The sequence below is a fragment of the Alligator mississippiensis genome, chromosome 4 (assembly GCF_030867095.1).
Source record: "Alligator mississippiensis isolate rAllMis1 chromosome 4, rAllMis1, whole genome shotgun sequence".
Lineage (NCBI taxonomy): Eukaryota > Metazoa > Chordata > Crocodylia > Alligatoridae > Alligator > Alligator mississippiensis.
In genome coordinates this window covers 78,148,707-78,163,520 of record NC_081827.1, presented here as the reverse complement: position 1 = coordinate 78,163,520, position 14,814 = coordinate 78,148,707, and the positions used below count along the sequence as shown (strand labels likewise).

At 42.3% G+C, this 14,814-nt stretch overlaps 1 protein-coding gene across 6 annotated transcripts in view; it reads right to left on the bottom strand.

Moving 5' to 3' along the window:
- The window catches only part of PTPRQ (protein tyrosine phosphatase receptor type Q), a 232,032-nt gene that overhangs the window by 65,749 nt on the left and 151,469 nt on the right, over positions 1-14,814 (bottom strand). For all 6 annotated transcript variants that reach the window (XR_009461626.1, XM_019494047.2, XM_059726123.1 and 3 more), the window contains exon 45: positions 6,302-6,423. Coding sequence is in view for 5 of the 6 variants with exons in the window: in XM_019494047.2 (XP_019349592.1) it covers positions 6,302-6,423 (122 nt within the window). In the remaining variant the exon portion in view is untranslated. The remainder of the gene's footprint in view (positions 1-6,301; positions 6,424-14,814) is intronic.

Genomic DNA, 14,814 nt, shown 5'->3' with positions numbered 1-14,814 from the left:
TGAATTGCAACTTGTGCATCATTTCTAAAACCTGAAGTTCCATGGCTAGGTAGGGGCTCTTTTGGCTCAAACAGCAAGGTAGGATATGGCCCATTCCATTTAATATTTTCATAGAGACCTTGGTACAGGAACTAGATCTATGTTTATAAGATTCACAGATGATAAATAATTGGAAAATACTTCCAAGAGGAGGAAGGATTGGATTATCATAAAAGAAGAATTACCAAATTTCATGGACTGGACTAATAAAAAGGGTATGAACTTTAATAGTACAAAGTGCAAAATTATGTACTTAGGGACTAATATCCAGATCTTTACTATAAGCTGTGGTCTCACAGATTGCAGGTGATGAAGAAAAAGAGAGACTGGTCTCTTAATTGCAAACTACTAACACAAAAAACATAGTTTATAAGGAAAAATTGAAAGCACTGGGTTTGTTTGGTCTAGAAAAGAGAGGAGTAAGGAAGGATGCAAGCAGAATATTCAAATATAGATATGGTCATTATAAAAAGGGGGGCGATACATTGTTCTCAACATTCATCCAGGTTATAACATCAAGATATTTTAGATATTAAAAAGCACTAGAACTTCTTATCGAGGAAAGCTAAGGACCCTTCATCACTGGAGCGGTTTAAAAATGGATTAGATATCTCTTTAGAGATAGATATTAGATATCTAATATATTAAAGATTAGATATCTTTAAAAATGGATTAGATATCTCTTAGGGCCTTGTTGCATGGACCTTTTGAGTGCTCCTGGAGCTCTTAACCCCTGTATTGTCCACACATTAACACCTGACACTGGTTTTAAGCGCTCGTTATCTGACTCAAAGTTATGCCATTCTAGGGCAGAATTCTCTTTTATCTGTCCTACCCTGCTCCTGTTACATGAAGGTGTTGCCACTCTAAACTACACCTCAGTATAAACACTCCTCCACCCCCCCTCCACTGGCCTGCATTGGGACTACTACCCACCCCTCACCCTCCCCAGCACCCCAGATCCTTTGCTCACTGCCACCCACTCCACCACCTACTTACTTGTGGCTGCCTGTGCTGTCTGTCCCAGGGAAGCAGGCAGGGAAGGATTAAAGTGCCTCCCTGTCTGCCACTCTCTTGGCCAGAAGAGCAGCAGCCCAGCAGCTTCGGTAGCTAGGGAGGCAGGTTAACCCTTCCCTGCTCACTCCCTTAGGAAGAGCAGAATGGGCAGCCACAAGTAAGTAATACCCTAGGGATCAAGGGAGGCAAAGGGGAATCTCAAAGAGAAGGGGGTAAACCCAGATTAGGGGGTTGGGAGGGTGAAGTGGAATAGTTGCCTAGTAAGTCTTTTCTAATACTAGAGTCTATAAAAAACAGTAGATAAGAGGAAAAGGAAGATTTTCCAGCAAATGATCAAACACCATTTTATGTAATCCCCTCTTTATGTTTATTCCCACCATTCTAATATTTTACAAATAATGTTTTCATAATTATTTCTTCAATGTATAATTTGAAAAGAAGATTAGGTAGCTATACAGTAGTTTTCCCACTGGGTATAATCTGTATTGAATGCAGCTGCTAAAGCATTAGAATCATTCAAGCATACTTCTACTTTGACAGATGTGCCTCTATCCCCACTGAGAGTTAACCTTAACTAAAGTTTCTGATGCACTAACCAGACATTCATTTCCCAGGATGACTATCAAAAGATGAGGTACTTTTCTATATCTCACTATCAAAAATATGACATTTAAATATTTACAATTGAAGTAGACGACAATGTTCAAAACTGTAAAACTAAATTTATTTATATTTATTTTCCCCTAAAAATATTTACAGCCTGATTTATTGCATAAATTATTCTCATGGAAGTGAAGTGAGACATTAAAATATTATTCAACAGGGTAATGGTGGCAGAATAATTTTCTGATTTAGTGTTCCTGTAATTGACGACTGACAAAAGAAACTTTGAATTTCCTTAAGTGGATGGTAAGGATATTGAAAATTAGGAAATGACAAGACAGCAGCTCTGAATTTAATGAAGCCTGTGAACATATATTACAAATCCTTAAAGTGGGTGAACTAAGAACTGAAATGGTAAAATGTATGCTTATTGTAAATTATAGAATATTCATGAAATTTGGAGACTTCGTGTACAATTTTCCCAAAGGTCCACCAAAACTTACATCAGAACTTTTATTAGAGACAGGTTATGACAGTTTTACTGGACTTTAAATAGGCAAGAACCAGTCTACTTAAGGCTGTTCACCGCACAGCTGACACCTGTAGAATCTGATCATTGATAATGGAGGACTCGATTAAGAAGCAATCTCCACAGTTAACTCTAGAGACTTGAAACATATTCTAGAACTGAACATTTTCTTAAATAAGTTTCTGGAGACTGGCTGGTTTAAAACAGTATTTTAAACCCATGCTGAATGCTTATCAACACATTTGAGAAGTGCATTAGGATATTTCATTATACATGATCACGAAAGTCAAAGAACCACATGAGTCTAGCCACCTAGTGCTCTAACCTATTGCTGGTTAAGATGCACCAGTTTATATAACAAATCGCTCATAAGGGAATGATGTGCCTAGCATCATTTAAGCTCTGCCTTTGCCTCTCCAATTCAAATGACAATGTATAATTAAGCTGACTGGGGACAGCCTTGAGCAGAAATCTGAAGTCCACACACATACCTCTGGAACCACAGCGAGATCCCTTAACTGTACTGGTGCCATTCCCATTATCATAAACAATATTGCTTGGATATTTATAACTGTGTCATTATCAAAGATGTGAATAAATCCTGCTAAACATTTAGGAACTGGAAACTCAAAAGGAAAGGAGATAAAATGTGTACATAGAATTATGAAATGCTTCATGCAAACATGATTTTTGACTGGATTGATAACAGCTTTGCAAAAAGATGGAAGAAAATTTTTGACTGATGAAATGTTATGAAATTTACCGTAAGTTACAGGAGAGTTATAGAAATAAATATATCTTTTCCTTTATTAAAATTAGAGTTATCAATAAACTGGGTGGCCTCTCTTCTCTAGTCTTTCATAATGATACCCATGATTTCAATTTTCCTTTAACACTTCCACTGCTGTTTTAAATCCATCATCTTGTGGACTGTTGCTGTAATAGGAATGGCATACTATCTCTATAGTGCACTGTGCTGGTAGGTAGAACTAAAATGGTAGGAACAGCTGAGATCAGCATTACCATCTCTTAAGATGTTACTGTGAAACAAGGCAAACAAAAATAACCAATCATACTTTTTCAATTGATTTTGGGGACCCTGATTTTTGCATAACAAAGGCTAGCAATGGTCAAACAGAAGGCAAATACACCAGCTGTGGAGTGTAAATAAAATCAAAACTATAGTTCAATTCAAGTCTCTTTTCTCAGGTGATGGCTTTATTAATATAATTTCAAAACAGCATCAAAATAATACAGACTACTTGGTAACCATCAAGAGCAGTCTTTCCAGGTTTCATGGAAATAGGAGGTTCTGTTTGATTCCTGAATATGCTGGAAATAAATGAGCATTTCCTGGCATGCTTCTTCTGGTCTGATATTTGTCATGGCTGGGGGTTTGGTAACACTTTTTAAAAGAAGATAACTGGAGGAAAAATGTGATTTGACTTTGAGGCCAAGTTCTTTGTTTCCCCAAAGAATTATGTGAGGAGGATTACACCATGATAGATAAAGCCTTCAAGATGTAACATTATCTGTGAGAGAACCATACCTAGTCTCCATCTGACAAAAAAATTAGATGCTATTGTTATTATCAACGCTATTGCTATTGTTGTTGCTATTGATGCTGGAGGGCTGTTCCAGAAAGTTTGAAGATACAACTAGGGCAGCAATATATCTTGGATCCTGCTTTGACCAATAAGGAAGAACCAGGTGAGGATATGAAGTTGTGATCATGATCTTAGGATAGGGAAAGCATGAGGCTGGCAGAACTAAAACACTGGATTTCAAAAAGGTGCATTTCAACCAACTCAAGAAGATAGTAGGTATGGTGCTATGGGAGGACAGATGGAAGGATAAAGGTGCCTAAGAGGGCTGGAAGCTTCTAAAGGGCACAGAGAAGCTGTTTTGATACAATGGAGGCACAAGAGGAATGACAAGAGACCCATGTGGCTCCACAAGGAGCTTTTAGGGTGTTTCAAATACAAAAGGAAAGTATATGGGCAATGGAAAGATGGGCAGTCACCAAAGAAATACTAGGAAACAGCAAGAACTTGTAGGGACAAAATCAGGAAGGCAATGGTAAAAATGAGCTTCACTTGGCAAGGGAAGTTAAAGACAAGAGAAGGTTCTATATATATGTTGATCAAAAAAGATGTGGGTACAGTTCTAAACAGCTAGGGCAAAACTCTTAACAGAAGAAAAGAAGATGGAGTTCCTCAAATCTACTTTGTCTACTTTGTCTTCACAAAACATTTCAAGCTACAAGCAGACACTCAATAAGAATTACTTGGATAAGGAAGGGGTCAAGCTGAGGGATGAGAGAGCTTTTGATGGGCCTAAATGAATTTAAAATCAGCAGGGACTGGTGAACTTCATCCCAGAGTACTGAAGGAATAAGAAGAAGTGATCTTGGACCTTGGCAATAATATTTTTAAAATTGTGGGAGACAGAACAGCTACCTGAGTACTGGAAAGGGGCCAACATAATTGCCTTCTTTAAAAAAGGCACAAGGAGGACCTAGGGAAATATAGACTGGTTAGCCTCACTTCAATACACAGGAAGTTACTGGATCATATTAAAAGAAACTCCATTTGCAAGCATCTGGAGAAGAAAAAAGTTGATCACAAGCAGCCAGCATGCACTGACTAAAAATGAATTGTTTCAAACAAACTTGATTGCTCTCTTTGACAAGATAACTAGTTGGATGGATAAAGGGAATGCTGGAGATAGGGAATGCTGGAGACATAGTTTATTTGGACTTCAGAAATGCTTTTGACAAAGTCCCACATGACTAGAGCAGGATGCAGACCAATGGCTTGAAGTTGCAGCAAAGTAGGTTTGAATATCAGGAAAATCTTCTTCACTGTTAGAACAGTGAAGCAGTTGAACAGACGGCCTAGGGAAGTTGTGGAATCTCCATCACCGGAGGTGTCCAAGAAGTTGGATAATCATTTGTCGGGGATGAACTAAGAGTAGCTATGCCTATGCTATGTGTTGGGTTTTTCCCATGCTTCTAGAATTTGCTAGTTGCCACCTGAGGTCAGTGTTAGGGGTTTTTTCCCCTTCCTATTACTCCATGTCAGGATTTTTCCCTGCTTCCTTAGAAACATGTGGCTGCAGCCAGGGCTGGGGATTTTGACTGGAGTGTGCCAATGCTCCTGCCAGAATTAAAAACCAGAGGGTTCCTGGTTAGAGGGTCTTGCCCCTTCGCTCAGGGTCAAACTTATCACCACATTTGGGGTTAGGAAGGAATATTACCCCATGGTCAGACTGGGATGGACTGTGGGGATATTTGCTTTTCTCTGTGCTTCCTTGGATCTATCTAGTATGTTTTAACCATCCTTGCAGCAGCAGGACACTGGCAGTAGCTGTCCTCCTGCTTTGCCTGTGGCAGCTTAGGGTGCTGTGCCTAGTGGTTGTGTGACAGGGTTGATTGTGTAGTTTTAGTAACAGGTAACACAGATTTTTGTAGGGGATGATCTGGATAGGGATGGCCCTGCTTAGGGCAGGGTAGTGGACTTGATGGCCCCTAGAGGTCCCTTCTAGCCCTATTTTTCCATGGCTCTGTCCGATTACTACCCTGGCCAGTGGCCTTCTGGTTCAAAAAGTGTCACAGAACAGGATGACCTGGCTACAGAAAGAGGATCACTACTACCAACAGCACATCCATTGGGCTCTTAAGCTAGTAATTTAATCTTTCACAGAAAGATCATTCAAGGAGGTAATATAACTGCTGACTTTTATGCACAGTTTCATAAACTCTATAGTACTACACATTTTTGTATAGATCTTAAAGTTATATATTTTTGTTTAACATAACTGATTTGAATAAGGAGCTACAAGTTTTCCTGCAAACACACACACTTCAATATCAAAGACTTAGTTCACTTTCAAATATGAAAATCATAATTTTCTCAAACTGTGTTAATTTCTTATGCTCAGAGTCTACAGTCTAAATGGAAGTGTGTATTTTGGTGCATCTGGCTTTCATTCCTATCCTGTTTATGTTTATCCTGCAGTTTCTATAAAAAACATCTTTATAAGAATAATTCTAGATACTATCAGAAATCTCTATCATTATTGGCCAAAGAATAAATATTTGAACTGTCTTACTGAGGTAATGTTTATGAGGTAGCTTGTTGGTCCAGTAATGATGTCAGGTTCATTCCAGCTGATATTAATACTGTGAGGAGATACAGCTACTACAGTTACATTTTCTGGAGGACCATCTGGAGCTGTGAAAAAAGTGATGCATATACAAATCAGTGCTGAATTGGTTCACAACACACAATACATTATTTTCAGTCACCAGATGCTATTCCTTTGCTATTTGAAAATAACAAAAAAGGTTCCAGACCTATACCACAAATTAGTTATGCTGTTCAAAGAAGTATACTTATCTGGCACAAATAATTTCCACATGGAAAATGGAGGGGGGCACTGCATAAACTATAACTTGTGGCCTGATGGTTACACAGCACTGTGCTCAGAAGTGAGAAAGCAATATCGGTTCAAACCCCTCTGGAAGAGGGACATAGAATCCAATTAAGTGCCATAACAATTTGGCTATCGAGCTAAGACATAGAGGAGCTGCCACTTCCTCCTGCTGATTTCAGATTGGGCCACAGTTTTGGCATGTGTAGGCAGAGTCACATACCTGTCTAGCCAGTACATCCTACTGTACCTACTCAGTAGTCCTGTGGATGCTTACTCGTCCATATTGCAATACAATATTGCAATGGAATAGGATCACAAAATGTGCACAAGAGTCAAAAACAGCAGTCACACAGCTAGGAAACTGATATTTGGGCACAGAAAGTAAAATAGAATTTTGCCCTAGAACTCCAAGCTACCAGCCAGTGATTTTTCTATTACTCCATTTGCAAAACAAACAAGAAATAGAATATATTTTATCTTTTCATTTAGTCAAGCAAGCAATTTACATTTATATGCAAGATAAAGACTTTGGGAGCTAAAACTGATTTTAGTGCAACCTAACCTTACTGTATAAACTTATAATAATTTTCTAGCTGTAGAGATGCAGCATTCCATACATGCTATTTGTGAAAACTTTTAGGTTTCTGTGTGGAAAGTTGTCCTCTGTTACACTGTAATGAAGTCATGTACATCAAATATAGCTAAGCATTATTATCTACCTCCCCCCCTCATCATAATAAGAAAATGATTAGACAGTATTAAAAATGTAGGAATGTTTTTTGAAAATTATCTATATAATTGGAAAGGAGACTTAAAACTGGAAGTATGCTAGCTGAAAACTCTTGGTATCATAATAAACATCTTTTAAAAAGACTTTGTCTCAGTGGAAACTGTCATATCCTGATTTAGGATTGTTTGTTAAATGAGTCTAGTCAGTAATGGAGCGAGATATCACTATACCCTTTCTCTTATAAATCATAGCAATTTACTCAGTAGAAATGACCTAGTCTTATTCTCTCATTCCCCCATAATCCAATCACTTCCTCTCATAAGCACTTTTCTCCTGGTTTTCACAATAATGCATTTTCTGTAACTAACAACCATCATTTCCTGATTATCATGCTTCTATCCTTGCACAGGAATGTGGGTCTTATGGAGGTCAGGGTCATCTTTCCCATCCATCTGTGTCCTGATGCTATGGCAGCAGTTAAGTGTGCTAGCTGGAAGGTGAGTCTGGATAGCCCATCATTTTAGCATAATCCTCAAAAACAAGACTGAATACCCTAACCTTCTAATGGAAATTCATGCTTGCCAGTTTGGTTAAGGCCCAAGTTCCTATGCAAAGGGAAAAAGGCATTCTGTCCCATTATTTCATTTTTAAGTAATCTAAAATTTTTTTACCAATATTTTTACATATTCATTGCATATATATGAGCATATCTTCCCTTCCAATGTTTCCCACTGAGAGAATGAAAGGGATAAAGAAATCCCTGTCCCTTCAAGGCAAAACTGTCAGAAGCGGGATATAACAAGGAATATAGTATCATTCCCCTCCCTTTGACCCCACAGAGGTATTTCTGTAAGAACTCCACGGCATAGGCTATCTGCAAGAGTCAGGAAGGGTGGTGCTGCAAAGGGAAATGGGCAGAAGCAGAGAAGAATCCCTGTGCATGGCATCATCCACCTGTAAAGGCATGGGAATATCTCTGTGTAGTGAAATGCTGATAAGGTACCAGCTGTACGTTACAAATTTCTACTGCACACATTTTTAGTGCCTGGGGCCATGTATAAGTAGAAAAGAGCAAATCACCCTGACACATCAGAAGTGAAGTTTGGGGAATGTCACATAGGTTCTGGCCCTCTGCACATAAACCTAGATTTCATAGACATTAGGGCTGGAAGGGACCTCAGAAGATCATCGAGTCCAGCCCCCGGCCCAAAGGGCAGGAAGTCAGCTGGGGTCATAGGATCCCAGCAAGATAAGCATCCAGTTTCATCTTGAAGGTGTTCAATGAAGGCGCTTGAACCACCTCCGGCGGCAGGCTGTTCCAGACCTTGGGACATCGGACAGTAAAGAAATTCTTCCTTATGTCCAGCCTGAAACGATCTTGAAGTAGTTTGTGACCATTCGACCTCGTCATCCCTTGGGGCGCTCTGGTGAACAAACATTCCCCCAGATACTGGTGGTCACCCCTGATAAACTTGTAGGTGGCCATCAGTTCACCCCTGAGCCTGTGCTTTTTCAGGCTAAAGAGCCCCAGGGATCTCAGCCTGTCATCGTAGGGTCTGCTTCCCTGACCTCTGATCATGCGCGTGGCTCTTCTCTGGACTCTCTCAAGCTTCTCCACATCCTTTTTGAATTGTGGAGCCCAAAACTGGACACAGTACTCCAGCTGTGGCCTCACTAAGGCCGAGTACAAGGGGAGAATGACGTCCCGGAATTTGCTTGAGAAGCATCTATGGATGCAAGCCAGCGTTTTGGTCGCTTTACTAGCCGCAGCATCGCATTGCAGGCTCATGTTCATCTTGTGGTCAATGATGACCCCCAAGTCTCTTTCTTCCATAGTGCTAGCCAACATAGCATTGCTGAGCCTATAAGGAAGTTGCGGGTTTTTTTCCCCCCAAGGTGGAGAACCTTGCATTTATCGGCATTGAACACCATCAGATTCTCGTCTGCCCACTTGCTGAGCCTGTCCAGGTCAGCCTGGATCACCCGCCTGTCTTCTGGTGTGGATGCTTTACCCCAAAGTTTGGTGTCATCGGCAAACTTGGCTAGTCCGCTTCTGACTCCAGTGTCCACATCATTAATGAAGATGTTGAACAGTATGGGTCCCAGGACAGAACCTTGGGGGACCCCACTGGTCACAGGACACCATGATGAGTGACTTCCATCAATTACTACCCTCTGGGTCCGACCCCGGAGCCAATTTTCCAGCCAGTGGATCGTGGAGGACCCACGGTGACAATTGGCCAGTTTCTCCAAGAGGCAATCATGGGACACCAGATCGAAGGCTTTTTTGAAGTCAAGATATATGACATCAATCTCTTCTCCCTTGTCCAGGCGATAGGTCACCTGGTCGTAGAAGGAAATGAGATTGGTCAAGCAAGACCTACCCGCAACAAACCCGTGCTGGCTATCCCTTAAGATGTTGATGTCGGCCAGTCCATTAAGGATGGCCTCTTTAATAAACTTTTCTAAGATCTTCCCCGGGATAGAAGTCAGGCTAATGGGCCTATAGTTAGCCGGATCCACTTTCCTCCCTTTCTTGAAGATAGGCACCACACTGGCCTTCTTCCAGTCTTTGGGCACTACACCAGAGCGCCAAGAGTTTTCAAAGATCCGTACTAGAGGCTGGGCTATGATGCTCGCCAGCTCCTTGAGTACCCTGGGGTGAAGATTGTCAGGGCCGGCTGACTTGAAGGTATCCAGCTTCTCAAGATGTTCCTTCAGAAAGCCAGCATTAATGGAGGGCAGGGGATCACCCTCACCCGGACTTCCCTGTCCCGTAGCGGGCATGGGCGTCCCATGGGGCTGATGAAAGACCGACGCAAAGTACCTATTTAATAGGTTGGCTTTTTCCTGGGCGTCAGTTGTCAGTTGCCCCATCTGGTTCAGCAGGGGTCCAATGTTGCCCCTGCTTTTCCTCCGGCTACCCACATATCTGAAAAAGGACTTTTTATTGTCCTTGATGCTCAAAGCTAGCTGGAGTTCAGTTGCAGCCTTGGCTGTCCTGGTCTGCTCCCTACAGGACCGGACCAGTGCAGAATAATCCTCCTTGGAGGTGACTCCCATCCTCCATCCTTTGTAGGCCTATCTTTTTAGCCTCAGGAGGTCTGCTAGGTCCCTGGAGAGCCAGGGGGGCTGCTGTGCCCTCTTGCTGCCTTTCCTCCGAGATGGAATAGACTTAGTTTGTGCATGGAGGATCGCTCCCTTGAGGAGCAACCACTCTTCTTGAACTCCCCTCTCCCTGTGGTCACGGTCCCTTAGGGCCTCACTGACAAGCCTCCTGAGCTTGTCAAAGTCGGCTTTCCTGAAGTCAAGGACTTGTGTGTTGCTGACTGACTTGCCAGCTTTTCGGCGGATGGTGAAGGTGATCAGCTTGTGGTCGCTGTCACCCAGCTTCCCATCGATCACTAGGTCGCTGACTAGGTCATCCCCAGTAGCCAGTACCAGGTCGAGCAGCGCTTTACCTCTCGTTGGCCCATAGACTTCTTGAGTCAGGTAGAGGTCATCCACGCACGAGAGGAAGCTCTGCGACCGCTCAGATTTTGCTGAGCGATCCTCCCACGAGATGTCCGGGTAATTGAAGTCACCCATGACAACCATGGTCCTGGAGCAAGCTGCCTCAGCCAGTTCCTGGGCAAACTCCTGGTCAAGCTCAGGACTTTGAGTGGGAGGTCTGTAGTAGACTCCCACCATTATGTCCCCTGTGCCGTGTTCCCCACGGATTTTAACCCAGAGGGTCTCCAGCCGTCCACCCTGGTCGCCAATATCGGCTTGCAGGGACGTGTAGCTTTTCTTAACATAAAGAGCTACACCCCCGCCCCTTTTCTCTACACGATCCCTCCTGTACAGGGTATAGCCATCTATACCCGTGGTCCAGTCATGGGTGGAGTCCCACCAGGTCTCCGTTATCCCTATGATATCGTAATTGTTTGCACTGAGCAGGAGGATGAGCTCCTCCTGCTTATTCCCCAAGCTCCTGGCATTTGTGTACAGGCAGGCAAGTGCCCCCTGGGGGGCTCCTTCCTTGCCCACAGATTTTACCAGGGCTGGGGCAGGGGTGGGCTCCCTGAAGCGCCGTAATCCGCTGGCTTTGCAAGGATTGCTCAGCGGGCCAGCAGTGGCGGTAGTCCCCCCGTCTCCCCATCCCCCAAAACCTGGGGCTTTTAGGGATGCCTCCATACCTGCAGGTTTCCCGTGCACATCTCAATATACTCAAAGCACTAGGAGACCCTTTAGCTTGCCAAAAACTAGCAAGTTCTGTATTTATGTATTACGAACTTTCTGGCCTCTGTACCATTCATTTTCATTGAATTGAAAGCGATTTTGTTTGAACAACATGACCTAAGCCATAAAACAGAATCTCTTCTTTCTAATGAATGCAAACATAAATATCAAGCCAAGGGCAGATACAAAAAACAAAACAAAAAGTTTCCCTGAATATGGAAAATGTTGCTTTGCCCTCCCCATGACCGTGTCATAGCACTATGATCTACTATGCCAGTAACTGTATAAAGTTAGATCATGCTGAAAATATTTCATCTTGCAAAATGGAGCAGGTTGTTTGAGTAATCCATCAGCTATGCAACAACAGTGCTATCAAACTATTTTATGAGGCAATAAGACAATTCCTATGAGGATAATCTACAGGATAGAGAGCTGAGTAATTTATCTGGATGTGAAAACTGGATTAATATGGAGTAATATACTGCTCTGTACTCCGAAACACAACATCACTGCTATCATTGCTGTAAATGTGTAAACAGGCTCAAGAAGCTAGGCAGAAATTCCTGCTGTTTTAAAATCAACTTTGTAGTGATATGTACTGTAATGAGCGAACTCCTCAGTTTAATAATCTGAATATTCGGTGAATTTAACTTTTTTCCACTTGATCAGGGATTCACAACTTTTGTGGGTGCAGACTGCTTTCTGTGACCTGGCCCCGGGCACAAGTGTCTGCCCATTCTCCCCACAAAGAGAGTGGCCAGCAGCCAGTGCTCATCCTTGCTGCTGAAACCAAACCTCTCTGCAGCAAGGGTAAGTGCAGATGTAATGGAGTAACAAGGCCAAGTGCAGATAGAGTGGAGGGGAGCACTACAGAAGGGATGAGCAGCAATGTACAGTTTTGTGCCACTGATCTACCATGCCAGATTGGACTTTTGCAGGCCAGGTCCAGCCCGTGGGCCCTAGGTTGTCACTGCACTAGATATTGCTGCTCAAGGACAGTTGTTCACATATTTTATTGAATATAAAAACAAATTAGTTGAGATACTGAGGTTACATTATGTGAAATTCTTCACTGAAATCACATCCTTATAAATTAAGTACCACTAAATCTAGTTTTAAATAGTGTAAATACTTTTTGTATCTGAGAATACTGGTTACTGTGTTTTCTTTGAGACCAAAAAGAATAAAAGTTATTGGTAAACCAATTATTTATAAAGAAAAACCCTTTGAGTTCTATTTTACAGAACAACTAAAGGAACTTTGGTTTTGGCCAGGGCAACACTTAAAAAGGAATTTCTTTAGGACCAGAAACATTAGGCTAAAATCTGCCCTCTAATGTGCAATTGCAGCTCCCACTGATTTCTATGGGCTGAATGTCCCAGCTATTTTACATAGCAGTGAAAAACCTTTAAGCCCCTACCGGCCATGTTAACTGATTCTATCCCGGCAGACTAATCCAGAGAGTGCTTGGTCCAGCTCAAGAGGGAAAGAAGAGAGGGATCCATACCTATTCTATGGACAAAATGTGCAGAGCTGCCAGAAGTGCCAAAACTACCTTATGTACATCTCAGACGTCTCTCTTCTGTTGCTGGTATAGCATTGTTATGTACCTAGGATTGCAGTAATGCTGGCCACAAAGGTTCTAATTTCTTTGTAAACACAACATAAATAAATAAATAAAGCCACTAGGTGGTGAGAGGCATGGAAGCTGGTTTAGCTAGTTCAAAACCTGTCTCTTCTACAGACCTGTGGGCTAAGTAAAGATATTCAAAAAGCCCCTGGAAGAAGTGCTCTATTGCACCTTACTTAAAGTACTATTAGTTAGAGTGTGACCAAACTGAACTGATGTCCACTGTTCAGTGGGGGAGGCCTGAAGCCTTCCTGCACTGGTTGCTGGAAACACTCCTGCACACCTCCCAGGGGGCTGCCCGAGTGGCCCCTCTCTCCAGCCCTCCCAATCCCACCCCCACCTGCTGGTGATCGTCAGCACCAGCTGTGGGGTGGAGAGACCTTGCAGCCCTTCCCCCACAGTGGCACAAATGCAAAGACCAGTAAAGATGGTTCATTGGTGGGTGCTAGTCTGGGATGCTAGTTTCCATTCAATTCTCTACTTCCCCTACAGACTTGCTGTGTAACTCTAGGGCTTGTATTAAAAATACTTATCTTCCCATCTACTGTCTCCCCTTCAGTTGGAACCTAAATTTTCAGCATAAAAATTCTGCTTCCAGGCATGACTGGAATTCACACCTAACTTCAGCTGAGATTTACAAGTTAGGTGGCTCCTCTGATTTGCTTATAGGACATTCATCCATCTGGCATTCTGATCAGGTGCAATTCAAACCAGAGCAGCAACCTCCAATTTCCCTTCAAAGTACATGTGTACAACTGCAGATTGGTTAGAACATTCACTAAAGTTGTGAGACCCGCATACAATTGCATCATTTGCCTGAGAGGATTGAAACTCCACCTCACACTTCCTTGCTGAGTGCCATTATCACAAGGCTGTAGGGTATTCTGGTTGTGGCGTTCCTACCTCCTCTGCTGAAGGTGTTCCACTGCTGGTGGAATCCTTAAAGTTTCTTTGGGCCGGGGACAATGTGAGCAAGCACGAGCAGGACTCTGTAATCTTGGAGTTAGGACACTTCTTGCAGGGGAGACTGGTTTCCTGCCCCTGCTCCAATCACTGTTCCTGTGTATTATCTTAAATTAGGTGCTGTATTGTTGTCTCAAGTCCTTTTATGGATACAGGGCAAGTATCTCTGTACCTTACTTCCCTGTCTATAAAGCTAAGCTAAGTGACAATGTTAAGTGATATAGGGTTTAGGTGGTTCCCCCCCCCCCCCCCCCCAATATAAACATGCCCCTTAGAAAAGGTACTGAAAACCATTCACTCAACTGAAAGCAAACTAAATTCACACAGAACAAAGAAAAACCATCAGATTTCACTTTTGACTGCAACTCGATCTAACCTGGTGATTGACATGTAAAGTCTCCAAAATAGTTAATATTTCACTTGACCAAGAACATCTAAGCATTTTATAAGTAACTTTGTTTTACTATATTACTGTAGGTACCAGTTCTATCCTAAACAACTGCACTTTGAAGCTGTTATTTACATGATATTTTCAAGAAATCTAGGTAGTTCTCTGTGGGTGCATCTATGTCAGCAATTAATGTGACGCAATAAACTCCGAAGCCACTTAAGCTGATGGAAACTGTTCCTGGGTGCAGCGTCTAC